Genomic DNA, 22790 nt, shown 5'->3' with positions numbered 1-22790 from the left:
GGAATAACCCAAACAGAGGTTTTCAAGGAATGGCGAGTTAAGACCACAAAAGGCAGTGTGGAGAAAACATGGGCGTCGCTCAGATCCACCAAACCACTACAAGGCTTGGGTTTTGCATCCGTCAAATGGGGAGAAGTATATATGCTGTTCAGAATCTAGGTGGAGATTCCCAGAGATGAGGAATCCACATAAGGCACGTAGCCCAGGGTCTGACACGGACTGGAATACCTCCGTGGTGGTTTCTCTTTGTCAGTGGACCAGAGTATGTGGCTTAGTGCAGGGGTTGGGGGGGGGGGTGTATATTAAGGGACGTGGCTGAAGTGGAGGTCTGGCCGTGGAGACCTCCCCTATAAAGCTTGGAGAACCAGTTTGCATAGGCAAAGCTACTTGGCCAGCTTATTCTCCCTGAGAATAGACACTCCTGTTAGTCAGGATGACAGTTTCTCCTGAACAGGCATGAATTTCATGCTGGGTGTGTGATCCGTGTCTGCGTGAGGCTTCCAGCCCCCAGCAGAAGCAGGTGACTCATGATGCCTTCATTCCCTCCCCACCCCATTTCTCTGGACTTTGGAGCTCAGGGCACTCAGAGTTCAGGCTGTTGGAAACCGAATGGATGGACAGTGAGGAAGGGATGGGTAGAAGTTCGCCTCCTCACTGTCAGTGGCTAGGCAGTCACACTGCAGCAGGGCCCTAGGGGCTGGCTGGGACCACCAGCAGGACCTACATCATCATCATGTCCGTCACAGTCTCCACAGGAGGCAGGGGCAGGAAATCTTGGGGTGCAGGTGCACTGTGGCCGCTCGTCCTTAAAGTTTGTGCTTTTGGTCAGTTTCTTGCAAATCAGAGGGATGCATTACTTGCCCGCATCACTTCTGTTAAAAAATATCTTCTTGCTGCCCTCAGGAAGCGCTGGAAGTCCGGAGACCCCAGTTCATTTCTCGTTCCCAAGAACGGCTGAAGAAGCTGGAACACATGGTGCAGCAGAGAAAAGCCCAGCGGAAGGAGAGCCTGGGGCAGAAGCAGAGTCTCTTTCCTGTCCGTGCCAACAAGAAGCAGTTCACCGTTCCCCACCCTCTTAGTGGTAAGCCACAGGGGGCTTGAGAGGGCAGGTGAGACTGGGTGGGGGGTGTCTGCGGGGCTGGGACCTTCACCCCCGGCAGTGGTACAGATACCACCCCTGACATGAGGCAGACTTGGGTCACACCGCGCATCCGGATCTCAGTATCCCAAAGCCTGCCCCAGAAGCCCTCCATTGTGGGAGCTTACCGAGGGCACTGAATTCTCTAGAACTAGCTTGGGACACAAATTTACCACCGTAGCTGGGAAAGAAGCCATACAAGTGTAGCAGCCAGGGTAGCAAGTTCAAATTCTTGGCTCCTGACAGACATTTGCAAGAGATCCCCTTTGCCCTTTATAGATTGCAAAACAGATCTCAGGGTGAGAGGTTGACTCCAGCTTGTCTGTATCAACATTCGTCATCTTGAAACCCCTTTCCTGCTGCGAGCTCAGAGTGTGGCCGGTCCGCTCTCCCAACACTGTGCAGCCAGGGTTGAGCTGACCCCGTGAGGGGCCGCACGCATGTGCTCACTCGACAGGGAGTACTGAGGAATCTTCTCGGGGCCGGGCACCAGGCCAGGAGCTGGGGATAGCACCGTGAGCCAGACTGGCCTTGGTCCTTTCTTCATGGAGCTTATAAACAGACTATTAAAGCAGCAAGAATAACAAGAAGAGATGAGAGCAAAAATGGGGACATGGGAGCACATACAGACGGGCTGCCAACCCAAATCTGAAAATCTGGAGGCCTGGGGAACCTCCCTTTTATTCCTTTGGATAGAGGAACAGGATCTTTCTTCCTAGGAAAATGTTCTCACCCCCAGGAGGTGAAATCATAGGTATAAATCAGAATAAAAGTCCTCTAGGGAAATAACCATATTCAATAAAATGCAGCTTAGCAAACATTACAGACATTGTAGGGGAGCCTGGGTGACAGAGGACAAAGGGTGTTGTTCCAGAATTCCTGCTCACTTCCTTGGCCCGTGGGCTGGCTGTCTCCTCATCCACCCGTGGTGCTGCAGGTCAGAAGACCTTGGGCCAGGGAGCATCCTTCTCGTGGTGCAGGATTTGGCAGGACACTTGTTGTTCCCTCCCAGTGACATTGTCCAGTATGCTTAAAAATTTTTTTTTTAAAAAAAGGAAATCAACAAAATGAACATGCAAAGACTTTTCCTCTTTGAAAATGCATCTCACCAGTGTCTCGAGCTGTGTGGCAGATCCAGGCTCAAGTTGGGGTGTGTCTTCCTGGGGACTAAAGTCTCTTGCTCAACAACGTGCAGTCGGGTTCCGGTGCAGACTTTTCAAGTCACCACGAGGAACCATCGGTCACACGTGGGAGCCCCCCGGGGAACGTGGACATCTGCGCTTGTCCCGGGAAGGACTACGAGGGTGCTTATGATGTGTGGGCCCCTGGGCCTTGACGTTTTTGAGGATCCTGCCTGTTAATAAATGGTTAACAAATGGGCTGTCAACAAACAAAACAATGCCGCTGTGGAGCGCCACAGCTCCACATATGAAAAATGGCATCTGATTAGCTTCCTTTTTAGTCTGATGCCTTTGTGTGGGAAGAAATGGGGACCCAGAGACACTCAGGAGCATCTTCTCTGTGGGACCGTTTCTCAGTGGCAGGTGCTGGGCTCTCCATCCCCCGGGCCAGCTGCCTTCCAGCTGTGCCCTCGGTGGGTGCCGGGTACTCCAGGATTTCCACCGTCGCCAATATTAGAGAGATGCCCGGTGGTCCTCCCTAGGGCTGCTTTAGCAAGTGACCATAGGCCAGGAGGCTAAAATAATGGAAATTTATTCTTTCAGAGTCCAGAGGCCAAATATCCAAACTGAATATATCTAAATGGTTGGTTTTTTTCTGGAGGCTCGGAGGGAGAATTCACACTCTGGCTGCGTTCTTGCTTCTGGTGGCTCCAGGTGGCTTCTGATGGCTCCTGGTGGCTTCTGGCAGCTTCTGGTGGTTTCTGGCAAGCCGTGGTGTTCCTTGGCTTCCAGATGCATCACTGCATTCTCCGTCTCCCCTTGTCTGCATGCCTTTGTTCAAATTTCAGTCACACGAGATCAGGGTCTAGCCTTATCCAGTGTGAACCATTCTAACTCACACACATCTGCAAAGACCCTGCTTCCCAGGGAGCTCTCCATCACAGGTTGGGTTGGGAGGTAAGGACTTGGACTTGTCTTTTTGGGGAGACCTATTTCTACCCACTACATTGTCCAACCATGGCATTTCCCCTAAACAGATCTTAAAAGTTCACATTCAGTGACATCTTTTAATGAAGTTGACTTTAAATGGACATCTTCAACTCATCTATAACAAAGTGTGATCAGACCTAGTCAGTACTTTTAAATAACCGAGGTACCTTTGTAGGTCCCCAATTCTGAGGTAGCCCCAGCAGCTAGGGTGCTGTGGGTGGGACTCTATGGCCACTCTGCCCATCCCTGCGGTATTTATGTGTTGATGAGAGCTTTATGCTTCTGTTTGTTTGTGTAGGTCAGTGAAATCAGACAACGTCTGGAGCCCGAGCCTTGTGTGAGCTGTGGCAAGGGAGAAGGGAGCGTTTAGGGCCCCATTAAACAAGTCTGCAGTACACATCTTGTCTTCAGCCTGTCTGCTGGCAAGATGATAAAAGCGAAATGCAGATGTTTTTCTTACATGCTAAATTAGTTAATAAATCATACATGTGAACGAGCTCTGGCCACAGTGTCAAGACGTCGGTCAGGAGGAAGATGGGGCTGCTTTCCCAGTGGGGCTAGCTGCCTCCCAACATAGGGGTCTGCCCAGCAGTCTCGTCTTCAGCTCAGGTGGGCACTCTGGTGGCCAACAAATGCCTCGTGGGGCGCGGGCTGCTGGGACAAGGCACCCGCCCTGCAGGGACAAGAACAGCGAGGGCCATGGGGCCACCTCAGCTTCCTGTTGACTCATGAATTCTGAGCGGTTTTCAAGGCTCAGGGCAGGGACACGTGTGTACGTGTGTGCATGTGTGAGTTCACTGGGCTCCCTCTTTGTAGATGGGCATTTGCACGAACAACTGAGACTTCAGAGAGACTAGGAAGTAGCCTGATGAAGTTTCTGTCTACCCTACCTGCCCCACCTGCCTTTATGGTCTTGCCGCCTGTAGTTTGAATCCCCAAGGTCTGTCCACAGGGTGCCTCTCTTTCCTTGCCCGGAGCCACCCGGGCCAACCTTGCGTGCTCATGGCAGTGACCCGGGAGCCTTCTTAGCAAGCCTTCCTTGCCTTAGCAAGCCTTTCTTGAGAACTCACTGTCAGGTACAGTCCCTGGTCTCATGGACTCCCCTGCCTCATGGGGAGGCTATTGCCAGGAAGACCCCCAGATCGCGCTGGGATGAAGCTGTGCGGGTGCATCGTGGGGCAGGGTGGGGGGAACGGGATGGGGGGGCGTGAGGGTGTCCGTTCAGCTTGGACTGAACTGCAGAGTAGGGGCCAGAGAGGCAGACAGAGGGGCCACAGATGAGCCCCCGAGGGCTAACAGGGATTGTGAATGCTGCTTCCAAATGTAACCTTATTCTGAGGTCAAGAGCCGAGGCAAGATTGGCTCCAGGCTGGACCGGACGGGACGGGTTGGCATCAGGCAGGATGTGGCAGATGTGACAGGTTTTGTGGTTGTGGAATCAGTAGGATGTGGCTGCGGCTGCTGACTTGTGGAGGACAGAGGGAAGAGAAGGAGGAGGAGGGGGAAGGAGCGGGAGCCAGGGAAGCGGAAGGAGAAAGGTCGGAGGCAGGCTTTGCTGGCCTTCTCTGAGGTCAAGGCCTCTGCAGTCTGAGGGCCTGCCTCACGTCCGCACATGAGGGCTCTTCCTGCTCAGTCCACCACAGTCACTGGGCGGTAGGCAAGCCTTCCCCATCATCCCAGCACGGCTCCCGGGGTTCCAGGGCTTGGTCGTGATTAAAGGCCGCCCTGACCTGGGAATTGGAATGCTTCAGAGTTAGGCCTTGCGTCTGCCTTACAGAACGAGTCTGGGCGGGGTGAACGGAAAGTGTGGGGTACAGCACCCTCAGGTGCAGGGGTACAGACCTGCCGGGAGCAGATGGCTCAGAACCCACGGGGGTAGGCTTGTCCTCGCTATACCCCGCTGGCCGGTGTGTGGCTCTCATCTGCTCCCGCTGCCGCTCCCAGCCTTGCCCTCTTCATCATGGGGAGTCTAGCCCAGAGCCCCCCTGGCTTCCATCCCCACCCTGTGACCTGGACCCCTCCCGTCCTGACTCTGCCCCCTCCCCCGGCCAGGTGGTCTCCTTAGATGTCCTTCCTTAAGTCCGGGTCCCTAAACCACCTGATAGATGCCTTATCTGTTCTCCTTGTCTCTGCCTACGGGATCCTGCCTCAGCTCACTGGCCCAGCCCAAGCCCAGCCTCTTCCCTCATCTCCTGCTCCCAAGGCTGTTCCTTCTGCTTCCCGTAGGGCCTGACCTGGACCATGTGGTGTTGGGGGCTTCGCCTTTTCTGAATCGCGGTTGCTACCGCAGCCCGTCCAGAGCCCAGCGATGCTCCAACGCCGCCCTCTCCACTGTGCTTCTGCCTCAGCTCTTTCTTCTCTGCCTGAAGGGATCCTCCTCGTGGCCCACCCAGGTTGTCCCCCTAACTTGCGAATGTGTAGAAAACCCGTGAAGGATATCCCCTTCCTCCAGGAAGCTCTCCCTGATAATCCCATCCTGTGCCCTGCCCCCTCCTTCTTCCATCTGAGCGCTCCTTACCCTTGCATCTCTCTGGATCCCCAACCTTCCTAGCTTCTCCACTTTGGATTATGGTCGGTGGGGAAGCCAGTCAAGTCTCCCCAGATTGTGAGTGCCGACGGGCACGTGCCGCACTACGCCGCTCTGGGCAGCCCTGCTGCACGGCGCCGCAGACTGGAGTCATCTGAATTGCATTATCCACACTTCCCAAGGTGATCCAGGTCAGAGCCATTCAGATCACGGACCAGTAGAGGAACGGAATTCTCCTGAAGGCACTGCAGAAATCCTCCTCCAGCAGATCTGCCTTCAGACTGATGATCTTGGCTAGAGCGAGTATTAAAATGAATTTGCATTCCCAGAGCATCGAGCCAGAGAAGTGACCCAGCAGATAGGAGATGGCAGGGAAGTCATCGCAGTAATAGAAATGTGGTGTGCCTCAGCCGCATTGTCCCTATTATTGCCTGGTCTGATCTTGGGAATGTTTTCCCATAAAACATCTGAATAAATATTTGGAGGTAGTTCTCCCATTATTACTCACAAAGGAATTTTTTAATGTGCTTATCAGATAAAAGTAATTGTAAATTTACTTCATCAGCCTGCAGAGAAAACAGCAGCATGATTTAGCTAAAAGACTGTTTCTCTGATTCAGAGTTATTTACACGTACACTGTTATGGTGTCCTTCACAGACTGATGATAAAGGTGTTTTTTTTTCTAAGAAACATGGAAAGAAAAGACCAGTTTATGTCTGTTGATTCAAAGGACAGTGTTATTTCCAATTACAATCGTTCAAGACGGCAGCAGGGATTACAGAGTGGTACACGGAAAAATAACGTGATGGGAGATTCCTTCTCCCAGTTGCCTGGATTCTATTTTCCAAATGATCTCCCTTTTATCTCACAATGCAGCTCAGTAGTAAACCTTGCAGTGACACTGAGGATATAAATCTACTTGGCAATGAGAAGCAAAGTTTATTCATCATCTATAAATCACCATGTTTTGTGGTTCTCTTAAAAATGCTGGCAAACCCTGGAACTGGAGCAAACAATGACTCTCATATCAATAGTTAATCTTTCAAATTTTCACTAACTGTTGCTGTTTTATGGTGAAGTGGGTGATTTCAGCCATTGTTAAAGTTCTTTTAAATGAGTAATTTAAACTTGCCATTTAACACCCACACATTTTTTCAAAAATATGGGGAAAATACACCACATTTTCTTTTTAGGATAGATTAAATCTTGTTCTATAGCTGTAATAGTAACTTTGAAAACTGATGATTATAACTGTTAAAGGCACTGATAAGTTGTGCAACCAAGAAGGCTGCTTACATTCATTTGACTGTGTTTGCCCTAAGCTTTTTTGACCTTGGAATGATTTTATCCAATTCTTGAGAGTCCAATATTTGGAAATATTGCTGTAGGAATCTTTGCTTATGGAAATAGCTGCCATGCTTCGCTAAGGAAACCCCAAGCAGAGTTTAAGTCTGCCATTTCCCACAGAAACCTGGGACTATGGAACAGAGGTTTTACTCACCTTACTTGTATCCCTTTGGCCTAGAAGTGCCAGGAAGCAAGGGTTGAGGATCCTGGGCCCCTCTGGGCAGTAGATTGGTGCCAACTTCCTGGTCTTTGGTTGGGTTTGCCTCATTGGAAGCTTGTCCATTGATAGGTCCATTGATAACAATGCCACCATGCTGTACCCCGTACAAGGTCCATCAGAGGAAAGGAGCCAGTCACAGTTCCTTTGGAAAGTATGTCACAAATGGGACAGCATGAAATAATGGGAGAAGGAATGTCCTTGTCTATGCCAAGCACTTAGGTAGGAGCAATGCAGAGGAGAGGTGTGACTGATACAGCTCACTTTCCTTTGTGTCTTTGTGGCTTTTATGAGAGCTAGCAGAGAGGCTTGGATCCCTTCTTCCTTTGCTGGGTCTTTGAGGAGTAACCAGGTAATACAAGAAATACTAGCATTTGTTGTCTTTGGCCATAGAGATGGAGTGTGGATGGAAAGGAGCCAGGTGTGTGGGGTGGGGGAGTGATGAGGAAGCAAAAAAAAAAAAAAAAAGAAGAAGAAATACCGCCCCTCATCCTCTAGGGGTTCCGTGCCACTTGGGAAGAGAGCTGGCCTGGCAGGTAGCTGAAAACCAAGCCTAGAATCACACAGGGAAAGACCTGACAGAGTGGGGAAGGAAGGGCTTGGGCAGCTGCTCTTGGTCTGATGGCAGGATAGAACCAGGGATTGTGTAAAGACTCCATTTCTCTCCAAAAATGTTGTTCATTGACCTGTGGGACTTGGGGACCTGGTTCCTCTAGCTGGGGTAGCTGAAGTGTCCGTTCCTGGGATCCGTTTGCCCCAATGGCACACCAAGGACTCTCCCATTATGAAGATCTATGGGGGGTGTCTCATGGGCTGCTAGTGTTCTTGACGGGCTGTTCTCACCACCAGCACCCCTGCCCCGGCCCTAAACTCAAGGACAACTCTCTGAGCAAGAGGTGAGCTCTCCATGGAGAGACCAAGTCACTTCCTGAACCAGGAGACTTCATACCTTGCTTCTCAAACTGAACATGCGAAGAGAGAAATCAATATCCCTGGGGACCTCTGGTTTAGTCTTCTTTTCCTTTTTTTAATTTTTAAAAAATTTTAAAATTTATTAAATAGAATGAGTGGGGGTGTGGAGGGGAAGAGGAAGAGAGAAGCATTCTCTCCACTGAACAGGGAACCCGACGTGGGACTCAATCCCAGGACCCTGTGATCATGACCTGGGCCAAAGGCAAACACTTACTGGCTGAGCCACCCAGGCGCCCTGTTCTTCATTTCTTCATGGTGCATGCCTTCACCGGAAGGCTCCGAGAGCCTCCCTGCATCTCTGCCATCAGCATCTCCCTTGTGTAGCTGGATGGCAATTGGCATGAGCATCCTTTTCACATCAATGTCAACATCTCTGCCGTGTCCCCCACCTTCCAGACCCCAGAGTTGGCTGCCCAGTAGGTGGAACTGCCATTCAGAGCAGGATTCCTCGGAAGCCTACAAGTGATCTGAGAAAAATGAGAACGTTTACCCAGCACAAGATTTTACCGTCGTTAAGAGCACATCAGAGTCAGACAACCCAAGTCTTCCCACTTGCCTTCGTACAGGGCAGTGGGTACCGTTTCATTTCTGGAGAGCTAATGAGTCCAAGCTAGACCACTCTGCGCTTGCCCATGTCCAGCAAATTCATGGTCCCTCCAAAGCAGGCTGAATAGCAATCAGGTGCAAGTTACTGGATTTAACTCTTGAAAACTATGATGTAATTACTCCGACGACAGGATGGTCAGCTTCTCCCTGGCTCTGAATCTGGTATAATGAACAGTCTTGTGATCTCAGAATACACAGATACTGGGGTCCTTTTTTAGGGGAAAACCTTTAGAAACTTTCCCCCAAAACCCATGCCCCATCTCTGTTCGTTTTGGGAGGCCTGGTCTTTAATAGAAGAGGCTGAGTGGTGTAGACTTGTTGACCCTCCAAAGTAGTTGGCTGTCTCCCTGCTGGATTCTGTCTAACAGGCATCTCTTGGTTTTGGTGTTTCTAAGGGCAGGGGGTAGGGGAAATAAGCACTTGATGATTCTTCCAAGTGTTCAGGGTGACTGTGAGATTGAGCTTCTGGGAGGGCACTGTAGTTACAAATCCAGTGTAAACTTGATCATTGAGATGACTTGTTCAATAGGGAAAGGAAGCTTTGCAAGCAGAGCTGTAGATCGAGAGGGCTCTGTGGAGGGAGAAGAACCCGGGCCCCATAAACAAGTGATCCTACTGGCGTGTGGGTGACCCTTGCTGCCTCCTGGTGGCACCGACTGTGGAGGCCACGTGTGTGTGTGTGCGTGCACACACAGGAGGTGAGGGTCAGTAAACACCCATGTGTGTTTACTGAGATCAAGGGGGTCTCCAAACTCAGCCTTTGCTCAGCTGCTCGCCCACAACAGCCTCCAGAGGCCCTAAAGGCTTGGTAGCTGGTTATTGGCTGACCTTGAAACAGGCAAGGGCTTAAGCGTGTGTGGCCTTGCCAAATTAAATTATCAACAGGCCCCGTGGCTTGGATACAATCATGAACCAGACACACAACAGATTTGGGGGGGAGGGGGAGAAGGATTTTCCAGAAATACAGAAATGGGCAATTTACCTCTGTAATTTTATTGAAAACACTGAAAACCAACCCCAAACCTCCTCTATGCTGCATTTCCCCCCCAGGGACACCCTTCCTCCAGCCCACTGGCTCCTCCACCAGAGGGATGACCCCTCCCCCAGGAGCCCTCTACCCCATGCAGACTGTTGCTCCTGGCATCCAAAGGCCTTACTTATCTGGCTCTCACCCTGGGCTTTGAGTCCTTTGTCTTAGCAAGCTTTGTGTATCTACTGCAGAGCACCGAAGAGGCGAAAGCCTACCAGTCCTCAAATGAATGGTCCCTCCCGCTGCCTGGAAGTCATCCCGATCCTCTCCAACCCACAACTCGCTTTGCCCACAGGCAGTGTCGCTGAGGCTGGAGTCCCCCCACTTCACCCTCTGAACACTGCTGTCTCTAGGATCCCCCCCACCCCGATGCCTGATCTGCCTCTCCACGGACTATGTGTAGCTCCTCCACCCAAGTTTGTGTGTGAACAGCCGCTGGTCATCTTTTAACAACGCAGATCGGCTCTCCTGTTTAAAACCCCACATGGGGGCACCTGGGTGGCTCAGTGGGTTAAAGCCTCTGCCTTGAGCTCAGGTCATGATCTCAGGGTTCTGGAATCGAGCCCCATATCGGGGGCTCTGCTCAGCGGGGAGCCTGCTTCTCCCCTCTCTCTCTGCCTGCCTCTCTGCCTACTTATGATCTCTCTCTCTCAGTGTGAAATAAATAAATGAAATCTTTAAAAAAATTTTAAAAAAATAAAATAAAACCCCACATGGCTCTCCATCTCTCTCGCTCTGAAGGAAAACTCCTTAATGGGCTTGCAGAGTTCCTTAAACAGGCTTACAGAACCCAGTTCAGGTGGCTCCCAGTCTTGGTGCCCAGTAGCATAGTCTAGACATTCTGGGTCACGTTTCCGGGGCCCGCACATGTGCATCGTGGTCAAGGTCCCCAAGCAGTTGTCAAATGTACCTGGGTGGAGGACGTCGCTGTCTTTGATCTGGTGTCACCTGCTGGCCTGACTCCGCCTTGTGCCGCGTGCCCGCCTTCCCTCATGCTGCAGCCACCGCGGCCCTCGCTGGCCTCCGTTCTCCGCCCCCTGCCCCCAGATCCTCCCACACCTGGTCCCATGGTCATTTGGCTTGTGGTTTAAATATCTCCTCCCTCAAAGGGCCTTCCCGACCTTCCCAGTCCCCCTTTACTATGTGGCCGTGTTTCGGTTTCTTCAGAACACTTGCCTGATACGTGATAGCGATAGCCGGCTCTTTGATGATCTGATCCCCACCCCCCCCCCCCCCCCCCCCGTAAGGAAGTTCATGGTGGCAGGATCTTATCTACTTTTCTTTCTTCTGAGCATTCTCTAATGAGCTGCTCATTAGATTCAGGAGGAAGGAGTATAAAAGAAAGAAACTGGGGGTCGGTCTCTTGGGAAGTGGACGGATGCCCGTCAGGGCCTCCAGATACAGATTCTGCAATACGAGTGGGGGGCCGTGGTCTGAGGTGAAGGGTGTGTGTGGACAGGGCTGGACTAACTCATGCTGAAATCCAGCTCTTCCACTCACTCTTGCGTTTTGTGAGCCTGAACAGGAAACAGCCCTTCGAGCTCAAGTCTCCCCAATCTTAAAATGCAAACAAATCATGCACATGTCCCAAGGTTGGTATGAAGATCGTGTAGGGAAACATCCCACAGATGCCAGGAGTATTGTTATAAGTAGTAACACAGACCCCTCAGGTCTGACATGCCATTCCTTCCCCGTAAGTGCCAGATAGGGTTCCGTGTGCTCTGAGGAGGTTGCGCACCATTGGCAAGACACTGCTTCACTTCAGACAGTTTCCTCCAGGAGGGTAAAACCACTGTCTCTCTTTCCTCCTCTCCAGAAAGGTCTCACTACTCATCAGATGGGTTTGGTGCTGTTACCAAAACTGGAAGCCAGCCACCAAGGAGCAAACACTTTCTGCGAGTGTGGGTGGAGCCCACCAGCTGTGGAGGGAGGACCTGGCCTCTTGCATGCAGACCAGCTTGCTTGGCACCTAATACGGGCTTTTGCGCCCCGAATTTAAATTTCTGCTGAGGCCCAGCAGGCCACGAAGAATTCAGAAAACAAAACAGTGGAGGTGCCAAGGAGCTTGCATTTGCTTTTGTTTCCTCTTGGAAATAAAACCAAAGCTTCATTGCCGTATCAGGGGCTCTAAAGAAAAAATCTTAAAAAAAAAAAAAAAAAATCTAATGTCCCAGAGTAGACAACATACAATTGGATTAAGAGTTTTAAAATGTTACAAATATATTTCTTAAATGTTACAAACTATATTTGTAACATTCTTATTCCCTCGGAGCACCATTATCTCTCTGGGTTGGCGGTGCCCTGATTTTGAGTAGCTCCTGAGGAATGCTACTCCAGACTTGAATCTGATTTTTTTTTTTTTTTTTTTTTTTTTTGGGTAAATGTCCCTTCTTCTTGCCTGAGTAGGAGTCTTCAGGCAGTCACAGAACTGCTTCCCCAAGACCTGGCTGCCTGAAGGCGGCATCCTGTTTCTTTGGGAAAGTCATCAAGATGTTTCTGAGGCTCTCCACGCTGGGCTGGCCCTAGTGGGAGTGAAAGCCAAGGGTGGGCACTGGGAGGCATCTTGGAAATCTTCACGGTGGTGTTGACTACTCCTTTCTCTCCTGCCTTTCCAAACACTGAGGGACATTTCCCCTGAGCTGGGAAAATTCCATTAATTTTTTTTTTTTTTGTCCTCTCTCTTATTTCTCCTTTGAATCTGGTCTTTGAAGTTAAGTAATGGTCCCATTTTTTTTTCTTTTATGTTAAATAATTAGGCAGAATACAAGTCAGCTGTTGTGATGTTTCCAGTGTGTAAATCGGTAGCTGTGTTTTGTTTCTCCAGAGAGAAGAAGTGTGTTTTATCTCTGTCTCTCCCCCGCCTTTGTGCATATTCGTGGATAATTCTGCAAGCCTGAGAAGCCTCGTGGGGCTCTGCTGGAGTGCTGAGTGAGGGCACAGGCTGACGTGGAGAGATTAATGGAAGTACATGGGGTCTTCACTGGGGATCACAGGGAGTCCATGTCAACTCTGTGATGCTTCGCTAGGGTGCTGGCTTGTCTGTCTGCTTATGTGCATGGAGGAGGTGAACTGGTCAGTGTCCAGGTGTTCCAGAAAGTGTGGCAGCTTCTCAGATGTACTCCATGTGACACATAGCCCCAAGAGCTTTTTGTGTGACAGACTCTTGGCTGGTCTTATAGGGCCGAGAGCCATGAGGGAATTTGAGTTATTACAAAAGGGTATACACTATTAAAAAAAAAAATACATATTATTTCTGAGTGTGCCATCTGTAAACATCATTGTGGTTACTAATGTGTCCTTTCACTGGAAAACGTTCCAGACTCATAGTGATTTTTCAGTCATGCTATACTCTCAAGGGACACAAGACAGACATTAGTCCTGTGTTGCTGTCCATTGCATTTTCTGATTTGGATAGGGCTGGTCCCCCGTGAGAATGGATGTGGAGGTTGAGAGTCCCTGATGGAGGATCCCAGTTATAAACATCAACTCCTGCTCTCAAATTGCTCTCATGATAGCTGGGAGATGTCCTTATCCTCAGGAGCATCAGAAGTCTCGTGGGGAGATCTTCCACCTGACACCCAGGGACCTGCTCCCACGGTGACCGTGAAGCAGAGTTTGGTCACTGCCCTCTGCACACGATGACAGTTGCTGCCTGAAGCATGCAGAAGGGTCACTGTCTGCAAAGTATGTTAGATGTCAGCCTTGTACCTCTTGCCTGTGCTTAGACCTGTAATAGACCAATCTTGGTTGTCAGTTTCAATATAAGCGTTTCTGATGTATGAGTGTCTACTGAGTCCTGCACCGTCAGTGGCAGGTTGGGCCTTAGACTAAGGATCAATAACAAAATGCGTACAAAGTCCGCTACAGTGTTTCTCTAGAAATGCGTGATATCCAAACCTTCCCAAATTAATCCTCTTTCTATTTCATTCCAGATAACTTGTTCAAACCCAAAGAAAGATACATTTCAGAGAAGGAGATGCACATGCGATCTAAAAGGTACTTGGTTATTGTGTGAGGTCGAAAAATGTGGGGAGGGGGTGGCTGCTGCATCCATTCGCCGTCCAGAGGGGTCACTATTCCCAGGTCCACCTCTAATGTCTGAGGTCCTCTTGGCTGTGAATGTGGAATGCTGGCTAAAAGAAGTTGTTCAGTTGCACCTCTGAATGTTAATGCCGTTCTTGGAAAAGCGTTAGGAAAGTGGCGGGTCTTGGATTCTGAGCCGACCCAGTAATTGGTCTCTAAGAGATCCCCAGACTCATAATGGGAAAGCTTCTGCACATTCTCATCGTCTCTGTGGGCAGGTGCTCCTTGTCACTGTGCACCTTTGAAGGTGATTTTATGAGGAGGAGCGAGATGGTTTCTCCTGAGGGCCCTGCCAGTGGCAGAGCCTATAGGAACGACTCCAAACTTGGAAGCCCGTGGCATGTGGGAGCCAGCAAGCCTTCCTGACGCTCCATCCCCGGCGGGCTTGGAGCCCTCGCTGCCCACAGACTCTCCCTGTTCTGCCTGGCTGGTTGCTAGTCTCGACTCCAACTAATTCTCACCCACCTGATCACACAAAGGCGGCCATTCTTTCTGAGCCCTGGCCTCCTAACCAGAAGGTAATAACTCAGCGATGTTGGCCAAGTTCATGCAAGAAAATGTCATTAGTTTATAATAAAGTATCTAGCACTGGGAGGAATGGTAATAATTAAACCCAATTGATAGAACCCTTAGAGAAGCCACTGAAATGAGAAGAATATGTTTCTCCACAGTCCAGGCACAAAAATCTCTGCTTTAAGATTGTTTCCATGATAATAGGCCAACTTTGATCATGGGCAAGGAGCCTCTTTGTAAGTCCAAGAGTGGAAGTGAGAAGGGGAGCATCCCATTACTGATCTGATTCACAGCATTTTAATTGGGAGTTCTGAGGGGCCACTGGGTTTTCAGACTTGCTGTTTGAGATGTGCAGGGTTGTGTGTCCCTCATGCCTGAAGTATTCCTTTCTCAATTTAGCAAAAAATTTCAGCTGGATTTTCCCTTTGCCGTCCGCAAACCCAACGTTGCTATTATGGAGACTGGCAGTTAAAGTACTAGATCTCAAAGCAGCATTCGGGGTCGACAGGATGGCCCCAGGTCTTTCCAGAAACGGAAAGAGAGGCTCAGGGAGGATGCAGGAGCTAGGTCACGGTGCGACCCCGGATGGAGTCCGTACTTGGGTTTTCACTCTGCGTCCTGGGTGGGCTCTGACTCTGGCTCTCTCACTCACCCACAGTCATGCTGGAGCTTTCTTTTCTTCCGTATTCTTTGTTATTAGTTGTATGGTTGAATTACATTTTCATTTTAAATACTCAAACAGCAGAGATCAGGCTAAAGGCCCTCCTAGCTGATGGTCTTCCCTCCCCCACATTTCCCTGGGCCCGGTCCTTTCTCCAGAGACCCACAGTACTCAGCCTTCTGTGCATCCTTCCAGGACCTTCTGTCTGCCCTGAAGATAGACTTACACCTGTACCTCAGCAGTTATCTATTTGTTAATCATAAATGGGATCATACTATATATATTATTTTTCTGTAGCTTACTTTTATCACATGAAAGATACAGATAATAGACCATTTTCCTCATTGGTTTTAACTATTTGCTGTGCAATGTATCCTAATTTATTTAGGAAGCCCCTGTAACAAAATACCACATCAGGAGCTCCAAGAGTGAGACCTGGGAATTTTTATCTTAAACTGCCCGTATATAGTTCAGATGGTCAGTGTCAGGAAGATGGTCTCTGTGCATCTGGGGATTTCCACTGTGGAGTTTTGGGACATTCAGCTCTCTTGCTGATTCCTTGTGGTCCTCTCCCTGGCCCTTCCTGGAATAGTTCCTAGATATGGCAAGTCTGTGTTCATGGATTCATTCAAACCATGGAACAAGTATCTCCCAGACACTTTATACTATGGGGTTAGGGGGCCGTGTTGCGTTAAGAGTCCACGGTTCGAGCCCCAGCCCACCATGAGTCAGCCTGGGGACTTTGCAAGAGCCTCCTGACCTCGCTGGGCCTCGCGCTCCTCAGTCACATTGTAGAGGACACTACGTGCCTCTTCCAACTGCTGTGAGGGTTGACAACATTTATGCCTGGGGATTAGCCTCGTGCTCAGTAACCAAGAAAACGTCATCTGCTAACAATGTCATTTATATTTTTATACTTTGTTAATTATTATTTTAAAAGTAGAACCTATTAAACCAATTTTGTCTGGCTTTCGGATGTGGGCAAAAATGAAAAAAAAAAAATGAGTTTACCCACAGGCCATGTATACAGCAACCCCACAGCTCAGGCTACTGTTCCTCCACTGTGTCTGTGGACTCCGCCGAAATATCCTTCAGCATCTGGACACAAACAGCTTCTATTAAGAGACAGGAAAGAAGAGTCCAGAAGAAGGTCTCTTTCTTGGGCCCTGCTTGTTACGTGAAAACTCCTAATTTTACACTAGGACAAGACCGTGATACCAACGTCTGAGATGTATCTGGAAGCAGTTTAATTAGGAAGGCAACAGGTTAAGAGGGAAACACACATTTACGCGTGTGTTATCCCCGTAGAGTTCCTGCTACTTCCTCCATTTATTCGCTGCTCTTTTTCTAAGTCGTAGGAAGGCTTAAAAAAACATGTAGCAAAAAGGCGTCTGGGCAAGTTTACAGAGTGGGAAAGCAGTAGGTATGGAATCTCCCACTTGATGTGAGCAAGTCATTAATTTATCTCCAAGAGTGGAGGGGCAGGGAAGTGCCCACCCAGTAGACAACTGGCCTCTGAGCTTTGCTCTGGGGTGGGGAGGGGACCCCTGACTGTTGGCGCCGACCCAGCCTCGGCAGCCCGTCCTGGAGACTGTCAGGCAGCCCTGGGTCTTGCGTCTCACCGATCTGGGATGACCCGTCTGCGGCTGGTCTTGTCTTTGAAATGGAAGAGCCTGCTGACAAGACAGGACACAGACCCACCCCAGGCACCCGCTGTCTCGCTCCCCTTCAGAGTGTTTTCTGAATCTGTTTCAGAATCTATAATAACTTGCCGGAAGTGAAAAAGAAAAAAGAAGAACAAAAGAAAAGAGTGATCTTACAGAGCAACAGACTCCGCGCTGAAGTCTTCAAAAAGGTAATGGCCTGGCCGCCAGCAGGTGTGACGTGTGTGTGGCACGCAGATGCTGAACCTGACCTTGACGTGTCTGTCTCCTGCCTCCCTAGCAATTACTGGACCAGCTCCTTCAAAGGAACGCTGTCTAACCACAGGCTGCGCGGCTGACCCACTCCCGGGACCTGAGATGGCTTCAAACGCTGGGTTCACCATTAAACTTACCGCTATCTTCATGATATGAAACACTTTCTTTACTTTTGATTTGTTTTGGTTTTTTTTTTTCGTTTTTTGTTTTGTTTTGTAAAGGAAAACACAGCTCCTGAGTTGCTTCACAAACCACACCGCCACAGTAATCCTTGAGGAAATGGACCAGCAAGCCACGGAGGGGTGACCCACGCGATGTAAATCACAAGGTCTAGTCCTCTCAGTTTTCCACGTTGGAATTTACCTTTTGCTTCTGATTCCCCCACCCGCTGCCACCATTTCCCCCGAGGCAGAAAAAAGGCCTAATACGTTCACACGGGCCCAGATCCCAGGGGGTTATTTTCATTCGTCAGAGTTTTGGGACGTACATCTGCCCCTTTTTAAGTATCAATCCCAACTTCTGCCAGTTCTGCAAACTCCAGACTTTGGGTCAGCACCCAGTATGTTCAAAAAACCCTCTGGATGTGTGGGCCAAGTGATGCTAGAAGCTGACCTTGGAAGAAGGTGGGCACTCGGGCAGGAACGAGGGAACGTTCAGTCTGGGTGTCCGCAACCAGAGTGGGGAGAGCCGTGTGTCCGCAACCAGAGTGGGGAGAGCTGTCCTCACGACCCCACCCCGCTCTGAGAGCTTCTCTTCATTTAGAAAAAAGGGTCTATGTCCACAGAAGCTGTGAGGACGGGATTGGTGGGAACAAAAAAACTACAGGCGCCTCAGTGTTTTCTGCAAAGCCCCTCCTCCCAAGCCAAAAGCCGTGCGGCTGAACGTGGCCGGGGCTCCCGCTCAGCCATGTGCTCTTCCAACTCCGATGACGTTCAGTGTTCATCAGTGTGGGTTTGGGAAGCAAAGAGCTAACTAGTTTTTATCAAAAATGGAAATAAATGCAATTATGACAAAAATGGAAGTTCCGCTCTGCTCTGTGTTCCGCACCGTGACTAAGGCAGCTGCTGTGGATAACAGTGAGAATGCCGTCCCGGCCCAGCGGGGGCCTCGGAACCCTCTTTGGGCACCTCCTCACCACCACCACACCCAGGGCCAGAGCCCTGTGCGCCCCGATGCCCCGGAGAGCAGGCGTGAGAGAAGCAGGGAAACAGAAGGGCAAGGTTTAGGATCCTGAAGGCCTCCCGCTCACTAGGAATCGCCCCAGAATGAGAAGGAGGTTTGGGGGGTTCAGCAGAAGCCCTGTTGACACCTCTGTCCCCATCCCGAGGCTGTCACTCACCTTCCCTCCTTCCAGTGCTGCATACGCCATCCCTTTTCTGGAACACCTTTTGTTTATGTGTCTACCGAAAAACCGTTTGAAAACTCAGCCTGCGGGTTCTCTCCTGACACCTTCCCCGCGGCCCTGTCCTCCAGGATGAGTCAATGCCGTGCCCTTGGGGCACATGGTCTCAGATCCTGCGAGCTGGTGGTGATGGACAACGTGGTCCCCTGCAGACTCCAGATTCCGGTCTTGGCCGCATTGCTCCCCAGTCTGTGCCCGGAAGGCAAGGGTATCGGTCTGGATCCAATCAGGAGAGAGAAGCCGCATAGTAACTTGCCCTGGGAAGTGTGATGTACGTAATTATTTACCATACTGGGAGTGCGCAAGGAGGGATGGCTAGTGAGAAGGAGAGGGAACTCGAAAGCAAGCGGGTGTGGGCAGCACGGAGCAGCACGTGGGGAGGGTCCCGGGAGCCAAGATCCCACAGGATGGAGAGGGAACAGTTGTGGCTCAACAGGTGACCAGTGTTCCTGTGATCTCATTGAAAACCCATTCTCTGGAATTTGCTGGAAGCCAGGTCTCTAGGATGCTTTGGGCCGGGGGCACATAATTTTGCTGCAGTACCACCCGAGGGGGCAAAGGGGCGACCCCAACCCTTAGGAGCCTGCTGAGCAAACTGTCCCAGACCTAGGAAGAAGGGCCCTCTGTCCCACTGTGTCTGTTCCGTCTATCAGCAGAGCGTAGCCTTGTGCCGGCAAGCAGAGGGAACACATTTGGGGGCCTGGATCTGTTTCAACAGAGGAGGCAAGCAGGGCAGCTTTGCTAGGGCCAGATCATACCACCCAGCACTGGCCCAGCGGCTCCTTAGCCATGTCCCTGTTCCCTCCGCTGTACAAGGGAGACCATTCTAGCCCCTGCTCCCAAGGTTGCTATGGGAATGGAATCATCCGTGTGAATCTGGTGTTTGGAAGTGTGCCTGGCCCAAAGCAAGCACACCAGAGTGTTTCCTCTCACACAGACGCAGAAGTGGAGGCTGAAGTGTCTTCGGGAGCCCTTGGGCCCAGGGGCCGTGAGTTGTCCATTCCCGTCATCCCTCAGCTCGGCACTGAGAACACGCGCCCAAAAGACCATTGACCCTGTGGATGTTGCCGCAGAAAAATCCGTCCTATAAGCAGGATGCTCTGCAAACATCGTTTTGCTCTCGAGCTCTTCTCCCTCTTAGAAACAAATTCAACTGTGGTTTATGCTTTTACCCTGAAGGTTAATCCCAACTTTCTTGAACTTCCGAGATGGTATGCTGAATTTCTATTCAGATTTTTCATGCGCTCTTAAATTGTTTAAATTGAATCTATCATATGCGTTCAGGCTAGTCTTTCTCAGGTAAAGATCCTGCCACACATTTTCTTCACTATCTTCAGAGAGTTTCAAAGCTGTTCCTAAACAATAATTTAAATTCAGGGCCCAACCACTTCTAGACTGTCCCGTGATGCTTTCTAAGAAGTGGGTTTATGTCACCTAGCAACTAAATATCTCAGAATTCCTGGATGTAGTCACCTTCCCAAAGTTGCCCACGAAGAGCTTACCCCCGGTCGCAAAGCAGATGCCAAGTCTTAATGCTGATAAGTGACTTTAGATGCCCAGCATTTCTTTTATCTATTTATAAGGTTATAATAGAAATACAATAGTGTTATAATAAATATGGAAGAAAAGGCTTGAAACGTATATTTCTCTCAGGAAGTGGTGGCCCAGTTGCTGGATTCTCTTAAAATCAGACTTCAGGAAAGACTTCAATGATTTTGAAATTCTAAGTAGAATCTACTTTTGTAACTTTAATAATCAAATTCACTCGGGAGCCGACTTCTCATCTGAGTGGGTTTGAGCTCCGGTGTTGGAATGACTCTCCAGTGACAGGAGCAGAGAGCGGACATTGCGGATTTGCCTTGGCCGCTCGTGAGCTCAGACCAAGCAACATTTGAAATCATTTGAGATGGGCAGCCGGTAACAGGACCGGCCTGTTTCACTGTGGTCTCCATGACTTCATGTCAAAGGAGAAATTCCTATTTTGGTATTTATCCTCTCTGCCAGCTGGTAATGGAATAATGGAAAAACAATTGCCTCGGTTTTCTTAGCCAGCACGGGTTGCCAACCAAACTTCCTGGAAGCTGTGTGCTCCCTGAGTGAGTCAGCAAATGCTTGCTCACATGAAACGAGGCTCTTTGAAAGAACTATTTGTGAAATACCAGTTGCTGGAGAGCGGTTGAAATGCCGTTGCTTAGGAAGTTCTCCCGTTTCAACGCCTGGCGTAGAGATTGTATGCTGTGGACCTGGTCTCTGCCTCTCAGATGACCAGCGGTCTGAGTAGGAGGCAGGCCAGATGCAGAAGGACGAGATGGTGTGACCGGCCTTCGGGAGGCCATCCGACAGTGGGGACCCAGGCCTTCTGGGTTAAGGGACTAAGAACGAGGTACAGAAATGACTCACGGTGGCTTTATGTGAGAGCGCTGCCATGCACATTAAACGTGAAGGAAATGATCTGTGATGTGATTAAAATGAGTCTATCAGCAGTTGCTTGGGTTCTGTGCTTTTTCATGCACACTTGAGAGGTGCCCATGAGGGCCATGCTGAATGGCAGCCTTGGGGAAGGTACTGGCCCCAAGCTGAACCGGCCCACACCAGGGACTCACATGCTGTGTCCAGCTCTCCAGGTTTTTCTCCTTGTCTGTCTGCCACAAGCTGCCAGGATGTCTCCCCACTCATCGGGAGAGCAGGCTGTCAGAAAACTCTGGGATTCCACGAGGGGCCCCCTTTCTCCTCGAAGTCGGGCTGCTCCTTGACGCAAATGTTTTCTCCACATGGAGCCTAGCAACAACTTTGGCAGGTCTCCCCGAGAATCGAGGGTTTGTTTTTTTTCAAGTCCGTCTGCTGCCTCAGGCACAGTTCTGATCCAGAGACCCCAAGAGACTGTCTGAGGTAGTTGTCTAGGGTGTGTGTTGGGGAGGAGACATTGAAAAAATGTCCAATTTTTCTCATGTCTCTAGAAGCTTCTTGAGTCCCCATGCTGAATGCTGCTGGTCCCAGCCAGGCTGCAGCCAAACCATGACTCCAAGCGGTGGCCCCTCTCTCTGATCTTAGCATGTCAGGAGCTTGAAGCCGGGGAGGGAGGGGAGAGCCTTTACTTGCCTCTAAGATCTTCAAAATGCTGCTTTATTCTTATCCAAGCCTACAGAGGAAGAGAATGCAGTTTATGGTCCAAATGGCAGCTGAGAAAAAACAATCATGAATTTCTTTCAATCTTTTTTATGAAGCCGCACTAAGAGTGAGAGGCACAGGAAAAGCGTCCTGTCGATGACGGGCAGAGCCTGATTCCTTTGTTCAGTGTCTTTGCTTTGCTGACCTGCCTGAAACAGGGCAACAGCTGGAATGACATCAGGGAAAAGATATTACAACCGTCACCCGCGTTAAGTACATTCGATGTGTAATATCCTTTCATCAAAGCCAACAAGGCTGCCTGCTTACTGGCCCACTGATGTCAGGGAGAGGGAAATTATAAATCTTTTCACTGCTGCCGATTGGTAAGGAAGCAAACCCACGGCTTGTGTTGTATCCATTGTGGCTTCTTGTGACTGATGTTACTCCATGGATACCAGAGGAATTAGTGACGACGAGCCACTTAATGGTTACGTGTTGCCAATTATGTCCTTAACATTGAAATCTAGTGAGTGCACGTACAGAATTTTTTGTGCTTGTTTTTGTTGAAAAGTATGCAGTGAAGGCTGGTTAGGTGGATTTAATTATTATATGCCGATATAATTATAATTCCAAGTCTTGCTCGCTTGGCTGAAACCTTTGTTAAATCAAAATGACCAAAATGATTCAGGATAGTTTTCCGGGACTTTGGTGGCCTGTGACGTTTCATTAGCAAGGCCATGCCTCTGTCTCTCCAATGGACAGTGAATATTTTCGCATGGGCGACTGGGTTGTGTGGATGTTGGTTAGTTTGAGACGTGAAATCAGCTCAGATTGGGGGAAATACAATGAAGCCTTTTTTCAGATTGGGGTGTTTTGACCCTAATTCTCAGCTGGTGATTGAGTGAGATCTCCCCCACTTCCCATCCCCCTGATGGATGAAATGGTTTCTGATGGATGGGGTCAGGAACAGACCAGATGAGAAGCCCGGACAGAGACCTGCTGAGCCCAGGACCCAGTTCGAATGTCTCTAAAAATAAAGGCTTAGGGTTTTGTGTTTGTCTTGAGTGCTGGTCACATGCCACATGCTTGCCACGTGCTGTATACTGTAGGCATGGAGAAACTTTTCCTCTCTCTGACCAAGGCCCTCAGCTAAGGC

The 22790-nt window shown here is 49.8% G+C and overlaps 1 protein-coding gene across 2 annotated transcripts in view; it reads left to right on the top strand.

Moving 5' to 3' along the window:
• The window catches only part of C4H10orf90 (chromosome 4 C10orf90 homolog), a 203313-nt gene extending 185931 nt beyond the window's left edge, over positions 1–17382 (top strand). For both annotated transcript variants that reach the window (XM_059395957.1, XM_059395956.1), the window contains 4 exons: positions 904–1081; positions 13881–13944; positions 16961–17060; positions 17150–17382. In XM_059395957.1, coding sequence (XP_059251940.1) covers positions 904–1081; positions 13881–13944; positions 16961–17060; positions 17150–17188 — 381 coding nt within the window. In that variant the 3' untranslated portion in view covers positions 17189–17382. The remainder of the gene's footprint in view (positions 1–903; positions 1082–13880; positions 13945–16960; positions 17061–17149) is intronic.
• Positions 17383–22790: the final 5408 nt, after the last annotated feature.

Source organism: Mustela nigripes, chromosome 4, assembly GCF_022355385.1.
Source record: "Mustela nigripes isolate SB6536 chromosome 4, MUSNIG.SB6536, whole genome shotgun sequence".
NCBI lineage: Eukaryota > Metazoa > Chordata > Mammalia > Carnivora > Mustelidae > Mustela > Mustela nigripes.
Note: the sequence above shows the minus strand (reverse complement) of the source record. Positions and strands in the feature narration are given on the sequence as shown.